The sequence below is a fragment of the Nomascus leucogenys genome, chromosome 13 (assembly GCF_006542625.1).
Source record: "Nomascus leucogenys isolate Asia chromosome 13, Asia_NLE_v1, whole genome shotgun sequence".
In the NCBI taxonomy this organism is placed as follows: Eukaryota; Metazoa; Chordata; class Mammalia; order Primates; family Hylobatidae; genus Nomascus; species Nomascus leucogenys.
In genome coordinates this window covers 95,678,690-95,703,342 of record NC_044393.1, presented here as the reverse complement: position 1 = coordinate 95,703,342, position 24,653 = coordinate 95,678,690, and the positions used below count along the sequence as shown (strand labels likewise).

Here is a 24,653-nt window from a genome sequence, read left to right as displayed (position 1 = left end):
TGAATCAAAAGGCATGGGACATATTTCTAAGTTTTAAAAATAACTGCATGCACTTGTTTCAACTAAACTTGAGGGAAAATCCAACGTAGAGGAAGCAGAATGATTTCAAATGAGTTTAGATTTATTGAAATTGGAATTTATATTATGTTCAAGACAAGTCAGGAAGTAGGAACAATAGAAGCCCTAAAGGCTTCAAAGCAGTGGCCTGGAACGAAATTCTCCACCTGGAATAGAGTCAGCGTCTTATTTCAACCTTGAGAAGTACCTCATTTCTCAGATGACAAAGTGTTCATGCAGGAACTGTGCAGAGGAAAGATGACAAACACAAGGGGAGTTACACCAGACACACAGTCAAGCAGAAACAGTGCTCACATTATGATTTCTCTCTCTCTATTTTCTGGCAAACTTCGCAGTGAAAGAAGCCCCATTCCCTCTCTTGCAGGTTTAAGATAGATCCCAGGTACGCCCTCTCAGGAGTTTCCAGACAGATTAGAGAATTCATCTCTCTTACACAGGCAGGATCAAAACTATGTTTCTCCTTGCTGAGACCCTAGAGTACACAGCACTCCCATTCTCTAGGAAGGCAAAATGGGGGGCTGTGTCTAATCTACATTTCCCCACTCAAAGTTATATGATTCCTTTTCTCATTGAAAAATCAAAAGAAAGCTCTTGAGACAACAGTTCACTAAGCTCAAGAACACAGAGTATCATCTTCCAAGGACTCATTCTAGTTTGAACTCTAGTGTAGAAACTTTACATCGAAGTAACTTTTGGAAAGTGTTTCGTAACAATTATGTTTAACATAAATATATTTTAAAATATAAACATGTATATTTTTCTTGGAAAAGAGATAAGTGTAATTTTCATTCTTCAAAAATAATAAATGAAAAACAATCTTATCAGGACATTTGATGTATGCTCTGGTATGAATGTGTCCTTCAAAGTTCATGTTTTGGAAACTTAATCCGCAGTGCAACAGTGTTGAGAGGTGGGACTTTTAAGACATGAATAGGTCATGAGGGCTCTGTTTTCTGGTATGAGACGATGCAAAAAGAAGGCCCTCGCCAGATGCAGGTCCCTTGACCTTGACCTCCCCAGCCTCCAGAACTGTAAGAAATCGACCTGTGTTCTTTCTAGATTACCCAGTCTCAGATATTCTGGTGTAGTAACACAAAACACACTAAGACTGTGTGGTTAGTAAGATGACTGGTGATTGTATTATTGACAGTAAAGACAGTTTTCAGGATGATTAAATTTTTGTTTTCCAAACTAAGAAAAAAAAAATAGAGACTGACACTTAAAATGTAACTTTTATAGGTCCTTTATGTTATAAAAAGACATGAAAAAAATAGAAGATGTTTTGGTTCCTCTAAGCTGCACTGCCCAATATGGTAGCCAGTAGTCACATTATTTAAATTTGAATTCAAATGAATTAAAAATTAAATTAAATTAAAAATGTGGTTCCACAGTTGTCTTAGCTATATTTCACATGTTAGTAGCCACATATGGTTAGTGGCTAGAGCATGTTGACAACATCTACATCTTTGTAGAAAGTTCTATCAGAGAACATTGCTCAGGCCAATTTTTGTCTTTTCTTTTCTAAAATACATTGACTGTTGTATTAGTTTCATGTTGTTGCTATAACAGATTATCCCAAACTTATGGCTTAAAATAACAGAAATTTGTTCTTTCACAACTTCAGAGGTCAGAAGTTCCAAAGCAGCATCACTGAGTGAAATCGATGTGTTGGCAAGATCACATTCCCTCCAGAGAAAAATCTGCTTCTTTCCTTTCCCGCTCCTGGTAGCTGCTGGCATTCCTTGGCTTATCGCCATATCATTCCAGCCTCTGGTTCCAAGGTGTTCACATTCTCTCCTTTTTTCCCATCTGTGAAATCTCTCCCTGCCTACCTTTTACAGTGACACATGTGATTGCACTTAGGGCTCACCTGGCTAATGTAAAATTGCCTCTCCCCAGGAGAATGGCGTGAACCCGGGAGGCGGAGCTTGCAGTGAGCCGAGATCACGCCACTGCACTCCAGCCTAAGCAACAGAGCGAGACTCCGTTTCAAAAAAAAAAAAAAAAAAATTGCCTCTCTGTGTCATGATTGTTAATTGCCTCTCCCTGTCATGATTGTTAACTTAGTCACATCTGCAAATACTTATATGCTTACAACTTCCAAGAATAAAGGCTTTATGTTATGATAGGCCACTACCCAACTTACTACATCCAACTGAAATGCTACTTTTTAAATTTCGTGTTGCTAAGTTACTTACTCCGCTGGCATCTATTGATATAAATGTTAATACAGTTTCCCAAAGCTATATGATTTTCCCCCAAAAGGACTTATACAGAAGAAAAGGCTGGCTTCCTGATTTGCTTCAGTCATTTTTCCTTCTTGTCTTGTAATTGTCAAAGCCCAGGCTTGATGGAAAAGCCCATGACAGCACAAACTCACAACTTTATAAATCTACTTGTAACAATTATAGAACGTGTGGTCACAGTTTAAGTCTACACCTGTGGACTCTTAAGTAACCTCATTGACAATGTTTGCTTTAAAATTATTATTGTTAAAAAAATGTCACCTCAAAAATAAATACGTGTCTAGCAATTGCAATGAGAATGAAGAAGAGTTGCCTGCAAAAACTACTTAATCAAATAGATGATTGATATATAGATGATAGATATATAAATAGATAGATAAATGGGAATCCATAGAAATATGAGCAAGATTCTTGAACAAGCACTTAAAAAAAAGGTATACATATGACCAATAAGCATAATGCCTTTCAAAAATCAGAAACATGGCCGAGGAGGGCGGATCACAAAGTCAGGAGATCGAGACCATCCTGGCTAATATGGTGAAACCCCATCTCTACTAAAAATACAAAACAAAAAAATTAGCCGGGCGTGGTGGCCGGTGCTTATAGTCCCAGCTACTCGGGAGGCTGAGGCAGGAGAATGGTGTGAACCCGGGAGGCAGAGCTTGCAGTGAGCTGAGATCATGCCACTACATTCCAGCCTGGGTGACAGAGCGAGACTCCATCTCCAAAAAAAAAAAAAAATTCAGAAACATAACTAAAATGAGACATGACAAACACTTACCAGAATGGCTAAACTTTTTTTTGTTGTTGTTAAGACAGAGTATTGCTCTGTCGCCCAGGCTGCAAGCTCCGCCTCCCAGGTTCATGCCATTCTCCTGCCTCAGCCTCCCAAATAGCTGGGACTACAGGCGCCCACCACCACACCTGGCTAATTTTGTTTTGTATTTTTAGTAAAGATGGGGTTTCACGGTGTTAGCCAGGATGGTCTCGATCTCCTGACCTCGTGATCTGCTGGACTCAGCCTCCCAAAGTGCTGGGATTACAGGCATGAGCCACTGCGCCCAGCCTAAACTTCTAAACAATACTAAATATCTTAATTTGTAAGCATCAGGAACTCTAATTGCATTGGAGACTTTAAATTGATATAACCGATTTAGAAAAATTTGTGCTGTTATTGGCCAAAGGTGAACACATATATATGCTAGTTTATTATTACCACCTGCAGGTCTATACCCATCAGAAACATTTTTAGTAATTCTATAGAAACAGCTAACATCTAGAAACAACTCAAATGTTCGTCAGCATGAAATAAACAAATGATTGTAGAATATTCACAAGATAGAATAATACTGAGGAAAAGAAACTAATATCTCTAATAACAGCATGGATAATTCTCAGAAATATGATTTTTAACTAAAGAAGTCAAGTGTAAAATAATGCATCTTTTATGACTCCATTTGTGGGAAATTTTTTTGAAAAACAAGAACTAATCTATGGTGATCCAAATCAGGTGAATTTTGACTTTTAAGGAGTTGCAGAAACTGGGAGAAGGCCTGATCAGTGGTTGCGGGATGTTGACATGATGTTTTGATTAAACTGTGGATGGTCAGGTGGGTGCTTATTTTGCTGGGATTAAAAACAGAATAGTGATATTGAGCTTTGCATTGTACCAGACTACCTGGTTTCCCTTTCAGACCTATCACTCAGGCTATGTGTTTTTGGGTAAATTTTAACTTTTACTATTTTTATTATGATTAACTCTATTAAATTATTTGTCTCACTTCATCTCTCAAAGACCATGTCTTTCTCATCTACTGTGGTAGTGCTACCATTTAATATATTTATCACACATGAAAAGTGCTCATTAAATAATTGCTAATAAAATAAATTGCACATACACATAGTCTCCATGAAGGATTTATATATATATATGTGTGTGTGTGTGTGTGTGTGTATGTGTGTGTATATATATACCTATATATATGTGTGTGTGTCTGTATTTATTTACTAAAAGCTAAACATGGCTCTTAAAAAAATCTGTGATGGTAACAAAAATATCACATTTTTTTCTGGCCTTCCCATCATGATGCTATGCTGAGAGCAAGACTGTGTGTGAACATGACACTCTGTTCATGAATGACTAGACCACATAGGACCAAGGATTCTAATTTATGTTAGAACTCTTTTTAAGCCTCTCCAGAAATGCTAAATTTTCCTTTTAAAGAGCTACATTCTCCTGAAGAGCTAAATCTTTTGTCTCTCTACTAATTTTATCTGCTGCAATAAAATGGCAACCAAATAAACAGTTTTTGAGAATTTTTAAATGACCTCCATGACCCCTTTATTGTAGTTTGCACATAACACTATTGCCTATGAATTAGTAAGACAGTATTTGGGCACTATTATAGCAAATATTTTGACCAATTTCTATTACTAAACTTATACAGAGGTGAAAGCTTCATATATTCCTTTATATAAAATACTAAATGTCTAGGGCATTTTAGAAAGCTTGTCCAACGGGGGCATTTGAAATTTTCTGCTTAGTGTGAACTCATCTTTGTGGGTTTATAGGAATGAGTAGGAAAGGGGCTAATAAGAGACTTTTTGCAGAACATAGAGGAACCAATTCCCCTCCTTGTTCATACCCAGCATCTTTGTTCCCCCAGGCAATCTTAACACCAGGAAGAAAAATTTCCAGGAATGAGGAAAGTATATTTTACTAGGGAATTCATATTTTGAAGCCAATGCTTGCGAATCACGTGTTTGTAGATTAAATTTATACTATCTAGCAGTCTCATAAAGAAACAACAACCACAACTGGAGATCAACTTGAAAGCAGTTCTGTGTTGGTATCGCCTTCACAGAAGCAAATAAGCAAAGATACATCCTCTTAAGAAGAATTCACCATCAACCTTGGCCCAAACAAATTTCCACAGATAAAATTGTAAAGAAATTGAGGTCACAGTAAAGAATATAGATAAGCATAAAGATAAGGATAAAAAGGACAGACAGGCAAACAGGATAAGAAGAAAAAGAGAGAGGAAGAGGAGTAGGAGAAAACAAGTACCATTTGCAAAAATTAGCAGAAACAATAGAAGAATTATAATCCCCCAAATTCATATGTTGGAATCCTTAGATATAAGCATAATGTATTTAAGAAATAACAAGAAAGATTTAAAATATGTTTAAGGGAAAATAATCTCTTTAGATGACCAAATTGATTTGAAAAAGTAAATTAAATCTGGTAGAGAAAGCATCATTCACTTTAAAACCCAGTGGTTGGCTTTAGTATAAGAATAGGCATAACTGAAGAGACACTTAGTGAACTGGAAGGAAGTTCTTTGAAATGTTTTCAAAACTCATCATAAAGACCCAAATACATGGATAACAATATAGGTTTCCCCTTTTTAAATACTTCATAAGACAAGGAAATTTTGGCTGGGCGCGGTGGCTCACGCTTGTAATCCCAGCACTTTGGGAGGCCGAGGTGGGCGGATCACGAGGTCAGGAGATCGAGACCACAGTGAAACCCCATCTGTACTAAAAATACAAAAAATTAGCCGGGCGTGGTGGCGGGCGCCTGTAGTCCCAGCTACTCCGAGAGGCTGAGGCAGGAGAATGGCGCGAACCCGGGAGGCGGAGCTTGCAGTGAGCTGAGACTGCGCCGCTGCACTCCAGCCTGGGCGACAGAGCAAGACTCCATCTCGAAAAAAAAAAAAAAGACAAAGAAATTTTATTAATAAGCTTTATTATTTAGTCTATTGAACAAAAAAAACACTTTGCAAATCTTCGACCTAAAGTATCATTAAGACATAGTGACATGTCTATTAGTCTCTGTGTGTGTTTATAATATACATTTATAACATACAAATAGGGAAACAACCTTTTATTTTATATATGTATGTATCTATGCATATGTATCTATGTATATGAAATGAGAAGGTAGTTTATTGTCAGAGAAAGCAAGTAATGTTAAATAATTTAAAATGAAACTGCTTGCTATTTAAATAAAGATAAAACCTGCCACAAATTTAAACAATACGATACTCACAGTAAGAACAGCCATAAACTTCAATTCTGAGTCCAATGCGACCTTCTCCATTCCAATCCAGAGGCACTATGCGCACATAGCGGGCGATAATCGGATGCTGTAATTCGTGCCGGACCACCCCATCAGAATTAATGTTTCCAGGAAACGCCTGGAAAAGGAAACGGTATTTTAAAAACTGGGAAAAATACTTTAGAAACAATCATGTTCTCTATCTACTAGAATAAACACAAATCTCATCCAGTGGTAGGGCTTGTGATTTCTTACACCGTAAATAATTTGAAAAAAGCTGCTTCCTTATTTTTAACGTGAAAGTAAGTCCAGTTTTAAATGGAAAACAGGTCAGATTTTCTATGGGTCCTTTCATCCGTGTAAATATACGTTAAAAGAATGAAAGACTAAATGGCATCCGCTGTTGTGTTCTATACACATTTAAATGAGTTCTAATATTTGCATTTAATTTATACAATAAATGATTTTTATAGCATCTAACCATATGTCTTGCTTTCTAAAATTCTCCTCCACATTTTCTCCCATAAAACCGTTAGAAATTTAAAGATAACATTTCAACATTAGTGAGAGAAGAAGAACAATTGAACACGTTGTGAAGAGGTCAGGGTTTTCTACCTTTTATTGGAGTAGACACATTTAGAGAATTTGTTCAACGGATCAGAAACATGTTAATTCAGTTTTCCTCATTATAGAAGATTCTGTCGAAAGAATAACTATCCATGAATTTTTATCTGGTACTGAAAGTTCACATTATCTTTTTTTTTTCCCTCAGCGGAGAACAAATGGATTTTTTTGGGAGGCATACATAACAGTCATTCAACAAGGATTTACAAACTATCTATTTCATAAGTTAGAGCAAGATAATATGGGACATCCAAGGATGTGTGAAACCACAGACTCAACTCTCAAAAAATTACCATCTAATGAAAAGGAACATGTCAGTACAAAGTTATAATTCCAGGAAGATTTAAAGAAAGAAACGATTATATTTTAGAAGATATAATTCAAATAAGTGAAAGCTTGTGCTATTTTAAACATGAGCAGTTTCAGCTTCATATACGCATTCTAAATGTCCCTATAATAGATAACTTGAGGTTTTAGCCTTATCTTTTAGAAGATATTATCTTTTAGATTTAAATTATCTTAAAATCATACAAATAGAAATTTTAAAAATTATTTTTTAAATCATGAAAAGATGCAACACAGGCATTATATTACATTATTAGTATGTCGTCTTCTTTGCCTAAGGACTGAATTTGCTTCTATCTACAACCAGGAGTTTTGTCTTTTAAAAAAATTATCTTTAATAATGATGTTTTAAAGTTAGACTACTAATACAAAGTAAAGAGCGAGAGATGTTTTTAATTAAAAAAAAGAAAAATACAGAGTAGCTTCAGAATTGAAAGCACTGGCTTAAGTTCATTCAAGCATCACAAATGCAGGTTCGTAGTAGATCTGTTATCCAACCCGCATTCCCCGGTCAAATTCCTGCGCTCCGAAACACAAAATGTGTAATGTAAGGCCTAGTAATTATGAGAAGTATACTGAAAGATTTCCCCCGCATTCAAACAATTTTATATAACCTTTAGATGGTACCAGCAATCCACGTAATGGATAATGTTTAGTCTATAACATGGACAATTACATGTTTTAAAAATTGGGATGTTCTTCTGTGACGACTCCTGCGGTGCTCGTCTTGGTTTTCTCAAATGAGCTGCATACTACCACTGCCTTTTACAAACAGTCATACCCTCTGTAATCCATAAAACAATCCTATTTGAGCAGTAGGTCTTGAATTTTAACACTTAATAGAGCATCCTCATTGCATCTTGCTGACACAACTTCATCAAAAGAAAAAAAAAAAACATTTCTTTTTGTTTTGTTTTTGTTTTTGTTTGAGACGGAGTCTCGCTCTGTTGCCCAGGCTGGAGTGCAGTGGCACGATCTCGGCTCACTGCAAGCTCCACCTCCCGGGTTCACGCCATTCTCCTGCCTCAGCCTCTCCTAGTAGCTGGGACTACAGGCGCCCGCCACCACGCCCGGCTAATTTTTTTTGGGTGTATTTTTAGTAGAGACGGGGTTTCACCGTGGTCTCGATCTCCTGACCTCGTGATCCGCCCGCCTCGGCCTCCCAAAGTGCTGGGATTACAAGTGTGAGCCACCGCACCCGGCCAAAAAAAAACATTTCTAAAAAAAACATTTTCTTTGTAGGTACTTTTCTAGCTGGCTGTTAGTTTTACAAAGAATCTAAAAATCTAACCAAGTATTCCATTAAACCATGGCTATATTTTAAGATTTCTGTTGGGTTCTCTGACTTCAAATGCAAGAACAATTAGAATCCTTGAACAAAATCACTTGAATTAAATCTACGATTGGATATGGGTTAATCCAAAATTTAATATCTTAAGTAGTACTCAACAAAAGACACCAAACAACTTTAACTTGAAAATTAACTATGTGCTTAGCATGTTGCTAGGTTTTATGTCAATATTTAGACAAACAACAAAAAAACTCTCCTGAAACACTGTCTCTAGGACATTTGCAATCTTATGAGGCCTAAAATAAAATCTGAAAAGATATGGTGAAAGGCAGCATTAAAAGGAACTATGGAAGTGCATTATGGAACTAGTAATTTTACCTATATTTGGAATTCCGTGAAGGCTATGTAATCAGGCAAATTCCACAGAGTTAGAGCTCAGCTGCATAGAAGGACAGAGTGGTGGTTAAAAGACAAGAGAGAAAGGGCATAGAATATATTGAAGAATAGGTTGGCACAAAGGAGGATTTCAGACCTAGGGTATAAGACCCAGAGTCCAGGGATAGTTATGCTGAAATTTTGCTCTGTATGGGTAACCTCTCTAGGACTTAAAAAAAATACTTTTCCTTTCCCCTGTATGTCTCTCACAAAAAGATTTGATGCGCTTATTGGTAAAGTGAATTTTTGAACTAAGATTGTAGATTCTTGAGAAACATGAACCAAGGGTGTTCAGGAATAGACAACAAGGAATAGGAATAAAGACACAAGTCTCACTGGGAGAAAGAATTTATGTTGAAAAAAATCATAAATGTTTTAACAGGTTCTATCTGATTAGAGACAAAATAATATAGCATGTGTTGTTGTTGTGGTTGTTGTTGTTGTTGTTAAGAAATAACAATGAAAGCCATATTGATGAGATCCAGGGTAATGGGAAATCATACTGGGAGCAAGAAGATTAGCAAAAAGTAATTGAAGGTCAACACCAATGTGGTGGTATGGGCAATAAATAAATAAAAAGACAGATTTGATATTTCAAAAGAAGAATTATTAACATCTTGAAAGAAGGGAATAGAAGATATAATCAACCTATTCCAAGATATTAGTGTGCAGGCATTGGTGACAGAAAAGGGAAGAGAGGGAATGATAGGATGAACATTTATTGTTCGACTGCTCAGCAACCTCTTCTCTTTGAGTAATAGCATCTGGATTTTCTTTAAAAAGTTCAGTCTTAATATTCTACTCTTCCCCAGGCACAGTGGCTCACAGCTGCAATGACAGCACTTTGGGAGATCAAGGTGGAGGTCAGGAGTTCAAGACCAGCCTGGCCAACATGCTGAAACCCCATCTCTACTAAAAATACAAAAATCAGCCAGGTGTGGTCATGCATGCTGTAATCCCAGCTACTTGGAAGGCTGAGGCAGGAGAATCACTTGAACCAGGCAGGCAGAGGTTTCAGTGAGTTGAAATCGCGCCACTGTACTCCAGCCTGGGTGACAGAGCCAGACTCTGTCTCAAAAAAAAAAAAAAAAAATCAAAAATCAAAAATTCACTCTTAATCCATATGATGCTAGAGAGGCAGACACTACTCCCTACCACCAGGGGTGGGCACCTAACTCAATGAGACTCAGTTTTAGCCCTTCTGCTAAAATGCTTCATTCACACATTTACTTATATATTTATTCATTCACCATTCATTCACTCAGGGGATACCTGAGTCTTCTATGTAGCAGATATTGTTCAAATCAACGATGTAGACAGAGTTGCAGTTTTCATGGCATTTATATTATTAAACTACTTGGTGAGCTTTTTTTCATAGGCTTGTTGGCCACTTTTGAAAAGTGTCTGTTCATATCCTTTGCCCACTTTTTAGCGGGGTTGTTTTACTCTTGTAAATTTGTTTAAGTTCCTTATCAATGCTGGATATTAGACCTTTGTCAGGCGCAAAGTTTGCAAATATTTTTTCCCATTCTATAGTTTGTCTGTTATACTCTGTTGATAGCTTCTTTTGCTGTGCAGAAGCCCTTAAGTTTAATTAGATCCCATTTGTCAATTTTTGTTTTGTTATGATTGCTTTTCATGTCTTTGGCATGAAATCTTTGCCCATTCCTATGTCCAGGATGGTATTGCCTAGGTTGTCTTTCAGAGTTTTTATAATTTTGGGTTTTACATTTAGGTTTTGGAGAAAAGGAAATACTTATACACTGTTGGTGAGCATGGAAATTAGTTCCACCATTGTGGAAAGCGGTATGACGATTCCTCAAAGAGCTAAAAGAAAAACTACCATTTGACCCAGCAATCCCATTACTGGGAATATACTCAGAGGAATATAAATCATTCTACCACAAAGACACATGCATGCAAATGTTCATTGTAGCACTATTCACAATAGCAAAGACATAGAATCAACCCAGATTGGATGAAGAAAATGTGCTACATATACACCATGGAAAATAATACGGCAATAAAAAAGAATGAGGTGGAGCTGGAGTCTATTATCCTTAGCAAACGAATGCAGGAACAGAAAACCAAATACCACATGTTCTCACTTATAAATTGGAGCTAAATGATGAGAACTAATAAACACAAAGAAGGAAACAACAGATACTGGGGTCTCCTGGAGAGTGGAGGGTGGAAGGAGGGAGAGGAGCAGAAAGGATAACTATTGGGTACTGGGCTTAATACCCGGGTGATGAAATAATCTGTACAACAAACTCCTGTCACATGAGAGTTTACCTGTGTAACAAAGCTTCACATGTACTCCTGAACCTGAATATGTATCTATATATATACACATACACACATACATATGTATGTATACATACACATACAATACTGACACTATGTTATATGTAATACGTACATATTGTTCTATATGTTTTATATGTAAGTCACATAATTATACAATTACATATATAGTTTATGCAAAGGCCAGAAAGGCAAAAGGCATGAGCATACTGTGCCTGTTTGTGGGGGCAGCAAGGAAGTCAGCATTGTTGGAAGAGTGTGGAGAAGGAATGAACAGGGGAGAAGATGGAGAGGTCAAGGACAGAACGAGGAGGGCCTGTACATTATGATCACGCACCAGATTTCATTTATGTGTGCTGGAGGGAAATCTACTGAAGAGTTTTAAGCAAGAAAGTTATACATCTTATAATTTTTAACAATGAGAGCACGAAAATCCCCCCTCTCTGAGTAAAGAGAAATTCCTAGGAAGATAGTAGACGACAATTGCATAATGGAACATACAAAATGATAGATGAAATAACATGGTCACAAGTGCTTCAGAGGTTATTTAGGGAAGAGAGGTTTGGAACAGTGGTGTGGAAGAACAGCAGGACACCTACCACACCTTGGGATCCCCAATGCACGGCGAGTGAAAAGAAAACAAAACTGCAGGAATGGGGGTGCTCTTCCCACTGAGCTTCTGTTGGCCATTTTGATACTACAAAGGAGTGGATGTCAGAGAAAGACGAAGTAAGCACATCTGTGATGACATCATTTGAGAATCTAAATCCAGAGCTTGCTAAGATGTTTTGGATTATTTGATCTGTTTCCTTATTTGTTGGTTTCTGAGCAACTGAAATAACATTGACTAATACAACAGTATTTGAAGGGAAAGATAATTAGTGAAGATTTAGATATACTGCATTTGAGATTTCACCAGCAAAATTAAAAGATGTTATGGACATTTGGGGTTTAGAATAATAGTGTTTTACCTAAGGTTTGCCTTTACTTTACTTATGGAAAAATGCATCCTATATATTTTCTTCAGCATTCTCAAAATCAATAGTTTGTGCTTCTATTATTATTTTTATTATTATATTTTATTTTTAGAGACAGGGTCTCGCTCTATCACCCAGGCTAGAGTACAGAGGCACAGGCATAGCTAAATGTAACCCTTGAATTCCTGTGATCAAACGATCCTCCCACCTTAGCCTCCTGAGTAGCTAGGACTACAGGTGTGCGCCAATAGATTGTGATTTTTCCACTTCTTTCATCCAAGCATATTGAGATTTAAGACATTTTCCTAACTGAAGCTTTAAACATTTCAAAAGAATACCATAGGCATGAACCATCAATTGTCTTGAATACAAAGGTGTAAATATATGTGAAATGTCTCCATAAATATCAGTATTTGATAAGGTAGGAAACATAAAAGGAGGTGTAGCCATTGATTTAATAAAAACAATGTCTAACATTTATATATCTATTATTTAAACGGTTCTAGTATATTCTGTATTGTTTGTGCCTCAAAGAAAACCCTAAAATTGTCAGGGATGCTATTTTTTCAAATCAGGAAACAGACTCAGAGAAGTTGGCCAACATGGTGAAACCCCGTCTCTGCTAAAAATACAAAAAAATTAGCCAGGCGTGTTGGCATGCACCTGTAATCCCAGCTATTCAGGAGACTGAGGCAGGAGAATCACTTGAACCTGGGGAGGTGGAGGTTGCAGGGAGCCAAGATCGCGCCACTGCACTCCAGCCTGGAAAACAAGAGCGAAACTCCATCTCAAAAAAAAAAAAAAAAAAGGAAAAAAAAAAACTGGATGCCGAATACCCAGTAAAGACAAACGTGGGACAAAGTAACAAGTTCTTCCACTCTCTTCATTTGAGAATCAAATTGTCAACTAGAAATAAATATCTTCCCATTTATGTACAATATATTTTATTTTTGATATTTAATATTATATATTTGAATATCAAATTTAAAGTCTGATGGATAATTTTCATCATATTGCTTTTTAGATGCACATTTGATTTCTGGTCTATTAGATAGTACATCATGTGTTCATATTTTACTTCTCTCCTTATTTTTTATTTCTATAAATTTTTACAAAATCAATATTATGTTTTCTCACACATTTACCTAAATCAAGCTTCTTTTGTGATTATCAGCACCCAAACTCCTCTGCAGTTTTAGTACAAGTAATTTAAAAGTTTGAATGACACTGTTTCCTAAAAGGAAAGAAGAATTTGTCAGCTAGGGGGCATCTTATTTAGTAAATACTAAAGTAAAGAATAAACTATCATAGGTCTTGAAAAGGAGCATTTTTTCATATCACTTGGCTCTTTTAAAAAATCATTTACAGTTTTTCATATAGGTGTGAAAAGGAAAAAAAAGATATACAGCTGAGTTTGTATAAAATCTTTAAGATCTGGAAACCTGCATCAAAAATTAAAAACTTAAAGCAAAGTTGAATCTTTCTTGCATAGAATAATACTCTTTATAATCAAACCTTCATTTAGACAAATAGTATACAAGTGCTTTGCAGATACATATAAATGCCAGCCAAATTTATCAATGAAAGAATAAAAAATCCACTTACAACAACTTGTGAATTTCATGTTCTTGCTATTAAATCTCTCTTAGAGGCAGTGATTTGTATATATGCTTAGAAGAATAGGGTTTATTATTATAATTAAGATAGCATATATGTATCTCACAAAGCTTGATGTTAAGGAAAGTTAAAATCAATGTTAAACCTATGGTTCTACTTTTAGAGTTCTTGTCTTATAAATTGTACGAATATATACCAAAAGTTAGAATTTTTTTAACATATTGTAAGTCATCCACAATGTTAATTTTGGAATAAACATTACTGGTTTTAATAACTGAAAAATTTCCACTAGGTGCACTATTTTTTCTAGCTAAAACAATATTTCAGATGGTCTAAGAGGTGGTGAAGCAAAGCATTTCTACAAAGTACCAGAGAGTAAATATTTTAGGCTTTGCAGGTTACATGCCCCTCTGTCCCATATTATTATTCTTCCTTTTTTTTTAAATACACTTGTGAAATGTAAAAATTACTCATAGCTCACAAACTTTAAAAGAACAGGTGTGGACAAGATTTGTCCCATGGGCTACAGTTTGCCAGCCCACGGACTAACAGTCTTTGAAATTAAATCTTGCTTGCAAATTAGATAGGATGCACAAGTCTCAGACTTCCCAGCCAGTTGACATTTAAGAACCAGTAAACTTTGGAAAAGTATTTTGTAATCACTTGGAAAATGTAATTTATCAAAATGGAGACTATATAAAGTATTAGAAGTATGCTATGCATGATACATGAACTAACATTTTTTTTTCTCAAATTTACTATTGTGGGGTTTGAAGTGTAACACAAATTATTTTATGATGAGAAGAAGTGTATTTATTCCTAACTAAAACCTAACTTTTGAGGAGACCTAACATAAAGATCACAAGCTCCTATAGCGAATGAATGAGACTCTATATCTTCATGTAAAGGTTTTACTTAAGACTAAAAAAAGTGCCTAAAACAATTAGCTATTGTGTAAGTAAATCTAGGAAGAGCTTTTTGCATACTGACAACAGGTCTCATAGGTGGGAACTTATGTGAGAACGACTTGAATGTTTCCTAAAGTGAGAGATCTTACTTGCTTAAAACATAAAATGACTCTGTGGCATTGAAACACATATTGACTATTCTTTATGTTAATGTACTAAACCTGTGATCATTATAATCACTTCCCTTTAATTGAAATTTTATTTCTTGCCAGATTTTAGATTTTATTTTCTCCATGCTAACAACTTATATCAAAATGTAGAAATAGATTTTCCATTTTGCGGCCTTGATGTGAGTTTCCAGGACTAGTTATATTCCCTGCTGAGGCAGGAAAATAAGAAGGACCTTCGTAAAACACTGCACCTGTTACCCTTCCAATCTGGCCTCTTCCCCTGGAGTCTCTGCTCATTAGTTTTATCTGGCTGGTCTCCCATCCCTACATCCTGTAGGACTCAGCTCAGACAGCACTTCCTGACAGGAGGGACCTTGCCTTGCCACCCCTCATGCCCTCGTTCCATAGGGTGCCTCATAGTAGGAGATCAGCAGGACTTTTTTTCTGATCACCACTCAGGACTCTACTGATCAAAGCAGGATCTGATCAAAACAGAATGTGATATGGGAGGGGGGCAGAGAAGTGCTGGGTAGAGAAGGGCAGGGTCCCTGGCGAGGGCTCCACCCTCAGGCCTCTACCCACGGAACTAAGTGCCGACAGGCATTTCTGTTTTTGCACTCAAATGTTGCATTTTCCAAGATCACTCCGGCCCGCCACACCCTTCATCCTGTGCCTACAAAAACCCTGAGACTCTAGTGGACCCAGACACAAGTGTCTGGACATCGAGAGGAGCAGAGGAGTGGAAAAGCACACGGGATTCAGCCAAGGGCAGCTGGAGTAGAGTCTGGCAGCTGGGTGGCCCAGCTCCAGGGGAGGACCACCTTCCCACTCCATCCCCCTTCTGACCTCCCCATCCACCTCGTTGAGATCTGCCTTCATTCAATAAAACCTTACACCCATTCTCGAAGCCCACATGTGATCCGATTTTTCTGGTACACCGAGGCAAGAACCCAGGATACAGAAAGCCCCCTGTCCTTGCAGTAAGGCAGGGGGTCTAATTGAACTGATTAACACAAGCCACCTGCAGATGGCAAAACTAAGAGAGCACAAGGTAACACACACCCACTAGGGCTTCAGGAGCTGTAAACACTAAACCCTAGACAGCACCATAGGGTTGAGCTCCATGACCTGCTCGTGGGCGTGCTCCCCCTATGGGTTTGCGCAGGAGAGCAGTGAAGAAGCGAGCCACACCCCTATCACACGCCCTGCGAGGGGGAAAAGGGAAAACTCCTGTTTCAAATGCAGTAAATAAACCAGCTAAAACCAAGATGGCAAAGAAAGCAACCTCTAGTTGTCCTCACTGTTCGTTATCCACCAATTATAATTCATTAGCTTGCTAAAAGGCATTCCTACCAGCACCATGACAGTTTACGAATGCCATGGCAGTGCCGGAAAATTACCTTAAGTAGTATAAAAAGAGAGGAATCCTTGGTTCCGGGAAGTCCCCATTCCTTTTCTAGAAAATTCATGAATTACCTGGCCCTTATTGAGCATATAATTAAGGAGTAGCTATAAATACAGCTAGCCAGCAGTCTACAAGTGCTACTCTGCGTGTGTCCTGCTCTGTCTATGGAGCAGCCATTTTTCCCTATTCTGTTACTGTAATAAACTTGCTTTGCTTGCACTTTACTCTGTTGGCTCCCTCTTGGGTTCTTTCCTGTATGAAGCCAATAACTCTCCTGGCTAAGCCCCAATTTGGGAGTTTGCCTATATCAAGAGCATCCTGTGTTTTAGTTTTTTCTTCACTCAATTGTGATTACTTCATTATGTTTTTGATTAACTCCCTGACTGATTCAGAAGTATGTAAGTCAGCTGTGAGGTTTCAGACCATACCTCTTTGGTCCCTGTGTATCCGATGACCACAGTGTTCAGTGGTCAATAAATGTGCTTAAGTAAATGAATATAAATGTGCATTTCCAAATTCCCATCTATCTACATTTCATAGGCTCTTGTTATTTCTGGATGTACAAAAACCAGTTCCATTACCATTGGTAGTTAAAAACCATATATTTGATAATATCTTATAGGAAAAAAAATAGAGCATGCTAGACTGACTCAAAAAGATACCAGGGTAATGTATAAGGTTTTCCTAGTTGTAGGGGGATGTTGTTATAATTATGTAATGTGGCTCGGTGTCAGAGATCATGGGATAAAAAGAAAATAATCATGGAAAAATCTTGAGAGACTTGCTAGGAGAGATCTAAAAATTAAACCCCCACCCCAATCAAATTTAGCTTGTTCACTTGGGTAATTCACTTGAACTATGCTAAAAATACACTCTTTTTGATTGCAAAACCATGTCAAACATTGTGAGACATGCCAACATATTACACACACACACACACACACACACACATATATATGCAGCAATATCCTCTCTAGACCCTACTGCTGTTGACCCAAATAAATACATCTTGTCTTCTTAATGTTGTCAATGTTGTGAAAGCATTTTAGATTCATCATACCAGAAGCATTAAGAACAGCATTATTTCGCAAGCAACAATTTGACTTTGAAAATTAATAAAGTAAAATCTTAAAAATCTGATTCTTGATTCCTTCTCTTTGTTCTTTAGGGGCATCACATGATGATGGTATTCAATATGTTTCATTCTTTGTGATCATTTGTTCTCAGCCTACTCAACCAGTGGACTGTCTTTTTAATGGGTTTATTGCCTCCCATAGTTTATTTATCTCCAGTCTAAGTCCCTGGCAGAAGAACCATGGATTCCTTTCTTACTCTCTGACTCCCTCTTCTTCCTTCTCTCCAACTTCCTTCCTTTTTCTCTCTCCTTTTTTTCTCTCTTTCTTTCCTTCCTTCCATCTTTCTTTTCTTCTTAATTTCCTTCCTTCTCTCCTTTCTTGTTTCCTTCTTTCCAGTGGTTTACTATAATACATGATTGTTTTTTGCCCACATCACATTTCAGCATAGAAAGAAAAGGGCAGAGGAGCACTGTTCCACATAGTCATTCAGGGATCCAGGCTCACTTCATTTGGTTTTTGTCATCAACATCTGATTCTCAAGTCCACCACAGAAACAGAAGACAAATATATAGGAATGAACAAATATATAGGCAATATATATAGGAATATATATAAAAGACAAATATATAGGAATATATATAAAAGACAAATATATAGGAATACAAATCTGGATTATGGCCCGATTTGATAGAGAAAATATCACCTCTGCTACATTCCACTGGTCATGTATCATATTTATCTTAACCTTAGTGTCCAAGAGACTGCTATATCTGCAACAGAAGGAAAGTGAAACAGATCTGATAAAGGCATAGTGGGGTTACATGATGCTCATCTTGAAATTGTGTGCTTACCTATATTATAATATTATTATGAAAATTAAAATTATAATGTTTATTATTTGATCTCTCAGTGAAACTGCAGACTGTTCAGGGAGCAATATGTCATTTTTTAAAAAAGAATGATAATAATTTTCAATACAGTAAACTGAAAACCAGTGAATAGTTTGATTAGTTTTGAGAAATGTGATCACCCATGTGATCCTCACTCACTATCAAGATATAGAATGTTTTATTATCCTAGAAATTAGTCTCATCAATCCCCTCAGTCCTCACCCTATGCATACACTTTTCTGATTTCTATAACCATAGTTAATTTTGCCTTTTGTTTTAACAGAGTCTTGTTCTGTTTTCCAGGCTGGATTGCAGTGGCATGGTCTCAGCTCACAGCAACCTCCATCTCCCAGGTTCAAGTGATTCTTCCACCTCAGCCTCCTGAGTAGCTGGGACTACAAGCATGGGCCACCATGCCCGGCTAATTTTTGTATTTTTAGTAGAGATAGGGTTTCACCACATTGCCCGGGCTGGTCTTGAACTCCTGACCTCAAGTGATCTGCCCACATTGGCCTCCCAAAGTGCTGGGGTTACAGGCATGGGCCTCTGCACCCAGCCAATTGTGACTTTTCTTGAACTTCATAATAAATTAATCAAACGTCACTGGCTTCTTTTACTCAGAATAATTTTAAGATTCCCCCATATTGTTATTATCAGTAGCACATTTCTATTTTTATGTGTACTATTTCATTGTATAAGTTTACTATAACCTGTATCCATTTTTGTGTTGATAGATACTGGGATGTTTCCAGTTTTTTTTTTTACTATTATAAATAAAATTGCTGTGAGCATTTGTTATAAATGCCTAGGAGAAGAATTTCTGGGTTATAGAATGGATGCATATTTGAATTTCTAAGATACTGAAAAATAAATTTTTTCAGATGATAATCTAATATAGCATCAGAAATCTATTTTAAATTTTACTCAAATATATTATTTTTCTTTCCAAACCTCTTTTAATTTTTTCTTTATCCTTTATGTCAAGCCATAAGAAAGGATGAAAATAATTAGACAAATGCTATCCATTTTGTGATATTTTAAATAAATATTTAGACAAACTAAGAAAAACAAATGTAACATTATCAATCTTGGCAATGTTAAAATACAACCTAAGAGGCAGAGGTTTGGAGATAGAAATGGATAAGAAAATGTAGAAGAAAGGACATGGTAAGTAATATACTCATCTTCCAAGTAAAGAGTCAAATGATATTAGCAAAATTTGACAGAAGAGTAGACCTATTTATAGGTATATTATTAAATGTAACAAAATTAACCAATAGAGAATTAACCATATGTATTATAATTTTTTTTTTTTGAAACAGAGTCTTGCTTTGTAGCCCAGGCTGAAGTGCAGTGGTATAATCACAGCTCACTGCAGCCTCAAACTCCTGGGCTCAAGCAATCCTCCCACCTTGGCCTCTTAATGTGCTAGGATTACAGGCATGAACCATCATGCCCGGCCTTAATATAACTTCTAAAAATAGGTCAGGTGTGTGGAAAAGTAAGTCAGCTAACTAGTAATTGACCCAAGAAGTCATTAACCAATAGCTAATTTCTAAGTTGGTAAGTGAACAAATTGATATAAAAGTATAAAGGGAGAGTGGAACAGGAAATAAGATATTGGGGAAAAAGAACTTTGCTGTTAAATGAACTTATTTCCCTACAAATTGATTAAAAATACTTATCTATGTCCTAGCTTGATAAAAATATGAAAAACCAAAAACAATTGTTGTATAGGAGAGTGTCTAAAAATTTGGCTTTAAAGTTTCTGGCATATCACATAAATGCAGACAGAATTAGTTTCAAGGTTCATCTTACCTGTTAAAATCTAACCAGTTGCTTGAAGAAGCATAATACTCAAGGTACTGAGCCCAGAAAGAAACTTCCCAAATCCTCACGTAAAAGAAACTATGCCACATAAAGAATGAAGTGTTCAAGAAGATCCATTTAAAAACAGCAAAAAAATTTCATAAGAAATACATTACAGTTTTCCTCAATGTAGCCCCATGGAAAAACGGCAAACCTCAATTCAGTAAACACAAATTTATAGCAGTAACCAACACTTTTGATGCAGGTATTCAGCTCCCTACTGACAAGCTTACTCTAGAAATTGTTTACAGTATCTAGAAGAATAGATAGATTGCACTGCCCTCAGGTTATCCTCCAAAACCATTGCTTTTCGCAGGTATTTGTTAAGTATTAATGGCAGCAAATATGATAATATACTCTTTGGAAAGTACTTGGGATAAAATATTTTTCTAAATGTGGAACCAAGTGCTTTTTATAAGCATACAATCAACCAAAATTATTAAGTTTTAGTTAATGTGAGAATTATTTGTGATAGCAAGGTAAATTACCATCTTTCAATTTTATCTTTTTCAAAATGTGAAATTCTTTAGTTGGATAAATGTATGGCATGAAATACTAATAATTCTAATACTAAATGTAACGTCTGATTTAAGCATTAATAACTTTACTCTTCTTCCAATTTAATATGCTTCCATTTTTATTATCTATTGGATGATTAATACCATGTAATGTTTCTTCAAAATATAGAAGAGCCAAAATAAGTGACAATTCTTGGGTCTACAGAAGCCATTTTTTTCAATATATTTGGATTTCGTCTTTCATGGGAAGAAAACAAAACCCTTTTTACATTATGTTTCTCCATTTGTACTATGCCTGGTTTTCTATTCCCTTTCACTTTAAAACTTCTCAAATAAATGGTGTTTGCTCTGTTTTTCCCTCTTCTTCCATGCTCTCTTTAAGCTTTAGCAATTTGTTCATTGCTGTTTCTTTTGAAACAAATCAGAAAAATCACTGATGATAATGAAATAACTGATGATAATGAAATAATCTTCTTATAAATTTTTCTTGAATATCTCCCTTAGTCATCTTCTCCTGGAATCTTTCTCACTGAAGAACATATTTTATTTGCAAAAGTCTTTTGATCTCTGATTGCTTCTCCTTTATCTTCATTGGATTTTTCTTCTTCTTCTATGGATTATTAAAGGTCATGCTGTTCTCGCTACTTTCTCACAAGTGACATCATCTGCTTTTTTGTCTTCAAATGTAAGTTCAACACTAATATTTTGCTGTTATTATCTGTTTCCTTCACTACCTAGATTTATTTTGTGACCTCCTGAGAGCCTGGTAGCTTTATGCATAATCAGTCCAATCTAGAAATATCTCAAATGTGTATTTACTGACAAATGGATTAATAAAGTGTGGTCTAGCCACAATCTACTACCCAACTGGCTTTCTTCTACGGTCTAACAAGGGACAAATCCTACTCGGCCTGTTTAATCCCATCTTCTCATCCAACTCTATTCTCCCTTGTTCATTAGCTATACCTCTGTGGTGCCCCTGTATTCCTTAACATCTCTCTCAGCCTCAACTCTTTTAATGAAACAAGCCTAAAATCTTGATTTCAGAAAAAAAATAAAGAAAACAAAAAACTCCATCAAACGTCTTTTAACTAACTCACATTTCAAACTCACTTCTTCAATTACCATATTGCATTATTGACCTCCCAAATTTCTTGAAGAGACGATTTCATATCCAAACTTTCAAGGATATAAGCTCATTTCCATCACTCTTCCGTTGTCCTACAATTAGTCTCCTGCACTAATAAAGTGAAATCTAAGCCTTCTTTATCAGTTTTAACCCTAGGGAACCTTTTTGGTGCAGTTGGTATTCTTGTAATGCTTCTTTCTCCATGAGACTCTGATCCCATTTGTATTCTTGCACAAGAATTGCTGGCTTTTTCAACTCAACCTCCTTCTAGGAGGTCTCATTCCAATGCAAATATTGGAGATTGATTCCCATATCCACATCTCCAGCCCTAAGTTGGATTTTGAGATCTAGGCCTGAATTTCCAACTTTTGATTAAACATCTTTATTTGAATGGCTGCAAGATGTTAAAAAAAATGCCTTTTTATGATCAAAACTGTGTTTATTTTCTATTTTCCACCCACACCATTTGCTGATGCTGCCACCCTCCTAGTCCTTCAGCCAGAATCTCTATCGCATCCATGGCTCTTGTTCTTCCCCACTCACATTCACAATGTCCCAGGTGCTGGAGGTCCTGCCTCTCCAGTAATGGCTTTTCACGCGTGTGGCCACTGTATTTGGCCAAACCCTCCTTCTCCCCTGAGAGCTCTCAGAATGCTCTCCCTGCTTCCAGTCTGTCCTCCAATTCACTTTACATACTATCCAAAAGGTAAATCTTTTAAAACGAAAATCTCAATCTGTAAGAACCTAATTACTTAACCTAAAATACAGACGCAGTTTGCCTTTGGTTCATACCTTGCCAACTCAATAAGTTGAAATAATAACTTGCACAATTATCACCCTATGTTTTGTTTAAGGGATACTAAGTGATGCACTTAATAGATTATTTTCAACAAATTAACATAATTGACTTAACTGAAGGAATATATTTGTTATATTGGTGCCATTCACATACAAACACTGGGTTGTTTTTAGAATTTGAGTTAAGTAGGTGGTTATACAGCTTCTGATTTACAGAAGATCTATACAGTTTCCATCTTTAATGCTTTATTTTATAAAGAAAGATTATCCACTTCTTGTGCAATGTGATGGGTATTACTTGAGTGATGCTCTATTCCCTTGTACATATGAAAATTTTATTTGCTTTCTAAGCTGAATAACATAAAATTTAAATAGATGGCCAGAACTTTAACTTCTGAACACATTTTCCTCAATTAAGGGGAAGAAAGAGTGACATGAGGAATAGAGAGCACACATTGAAGATAAGTCCTCTGATGTAAAGCTATTGTCATAAAATGTTATCCAGAGCAAGTTTTTTTCTTCTTCTTTCTTTTTGTTTTTTGATCTGTTTTGTTTTGTTTTTCCTCCTGGAGTAATCAGGTGTGATAGATGCAGATTTGCAATAATTTTAAGGAGTTTTTTTTTTTTTTTTTTTTTAGCACTGAGACAAATCTAATAAGCAATGGGTTTTGTTAGCCAATTACATACAAACAGAGATTCTGAGGAATAAAAAAGTAGAGAGCTTATTTTGAATCTTCCTTTTTGAATAAGTGTACCAAAAAGCCCCCTCAAATCAAGGAACAAGTCTTAAGCCATTAGCTTATTTTGAGAATAAAACAGTGGTAATCAAGTCTATTTTATTCAAGTTCTCTTTGGAAAATATCCTGTGAAGGAGAAAGATAGGCATGATAGTATCCTGGGGAAAAATAAAAAGAAAATGAAAGAAAATCTCTAACAGAAAAAAAAAAGACATTCCAAGAATAAACTCAGTGTTATTCGAGACGATGTATTCATTTCCATATTTAAGTATTATTATAAATATGAAGGAAACATTTTTGAATTATATAAGTAAAATTCTAAAACATTTTATATTTCTTAACAAAAATTAGATGGATGGAAAAAGCATATGCCATTCATGTTTTTCATTTATTGAGATGTGGTAATACTTTGTTAGTCTAAAAAGCAAACAAAATTATACTTTGGGATCCTATCATCTTATTTATATATTTTTGATATTAGTATTCTACTGTAATTGCTTTCTCCTCAGATACAATCTATGTTTCACACAAACACCTATGCATTATAATGCTTTCATACATATCTCAGGATCCTATCTTCAATTTTACATACACTATGAACTTTCAAACAAGGTAAATATTTTATATTTTGAAATCCATAAAAACGATGTCAGGCTGGGCACTGTGGCTCCCAGCACTTTGGGAGGCTGAGGCAGGTGGATCACTTGAGGTCAGGCATTCCAGACCATCCTGGCCAACATGGTGAAACCCTGTCTCTACTAAAAAGGAAAAAATTAGCCAGCGTGGTAGCGCACACCTGTGATCCCAGCTACTCAGGAGGCTGAGGCATGAGAATTGCTTGAGCCCAGGAGGCGGAGGTTGCAGTGAGTCGAGATCGTGTCACTGCACTTCGCCTTGGGTGATACAGTGAGACTCTGTCTCAAAAAATTTTTAAAAATACAAAAATTAAAAAAAAAAAACAGCAACACACCTGTATGTCAAATAAGCACATGTATTTAGCTATCTGAGATATATACATGTAATGTATAGACACACATACAGAAGGAGAGAGATAGGGATTTTAAATCACATAATAATCTGTAAGTTTGATGGGTTTTGCCTTTATTTTTTAATTTGAAATAATTTTAGACTCACATAGTAGTTGCAAAAATAGTTGATGATACGGTTTAGATA

At 36.2% G+C, this 24,653-nt stretch overlaps 1 protein-coding gene across 2 annotated transcripts in view; it reads right to left on the bottom strand.

Moving 5' to 3' along the window:
* CNTNAP2 (contactin associated protein like 2) overlaps positions 1-24,653 on the bottom strand; it is a 2,305,108-nt gene that overhangs the window by 1,377,837 nt on the left and 902,618 nt on the right. For both annotated transcript variants that reach the window (XM_030826021.1, XM_030826023.1), the window contains one exon: positions 6,376-6,523. In XM_030826021.1, coding sequence (XP_030681881.1) covers positions 6,376-6,523 — 148 coding nt within the window. The remainder of the gene's footprint in view (positions 1-6,375; positions 6,524-24,653) is intronic.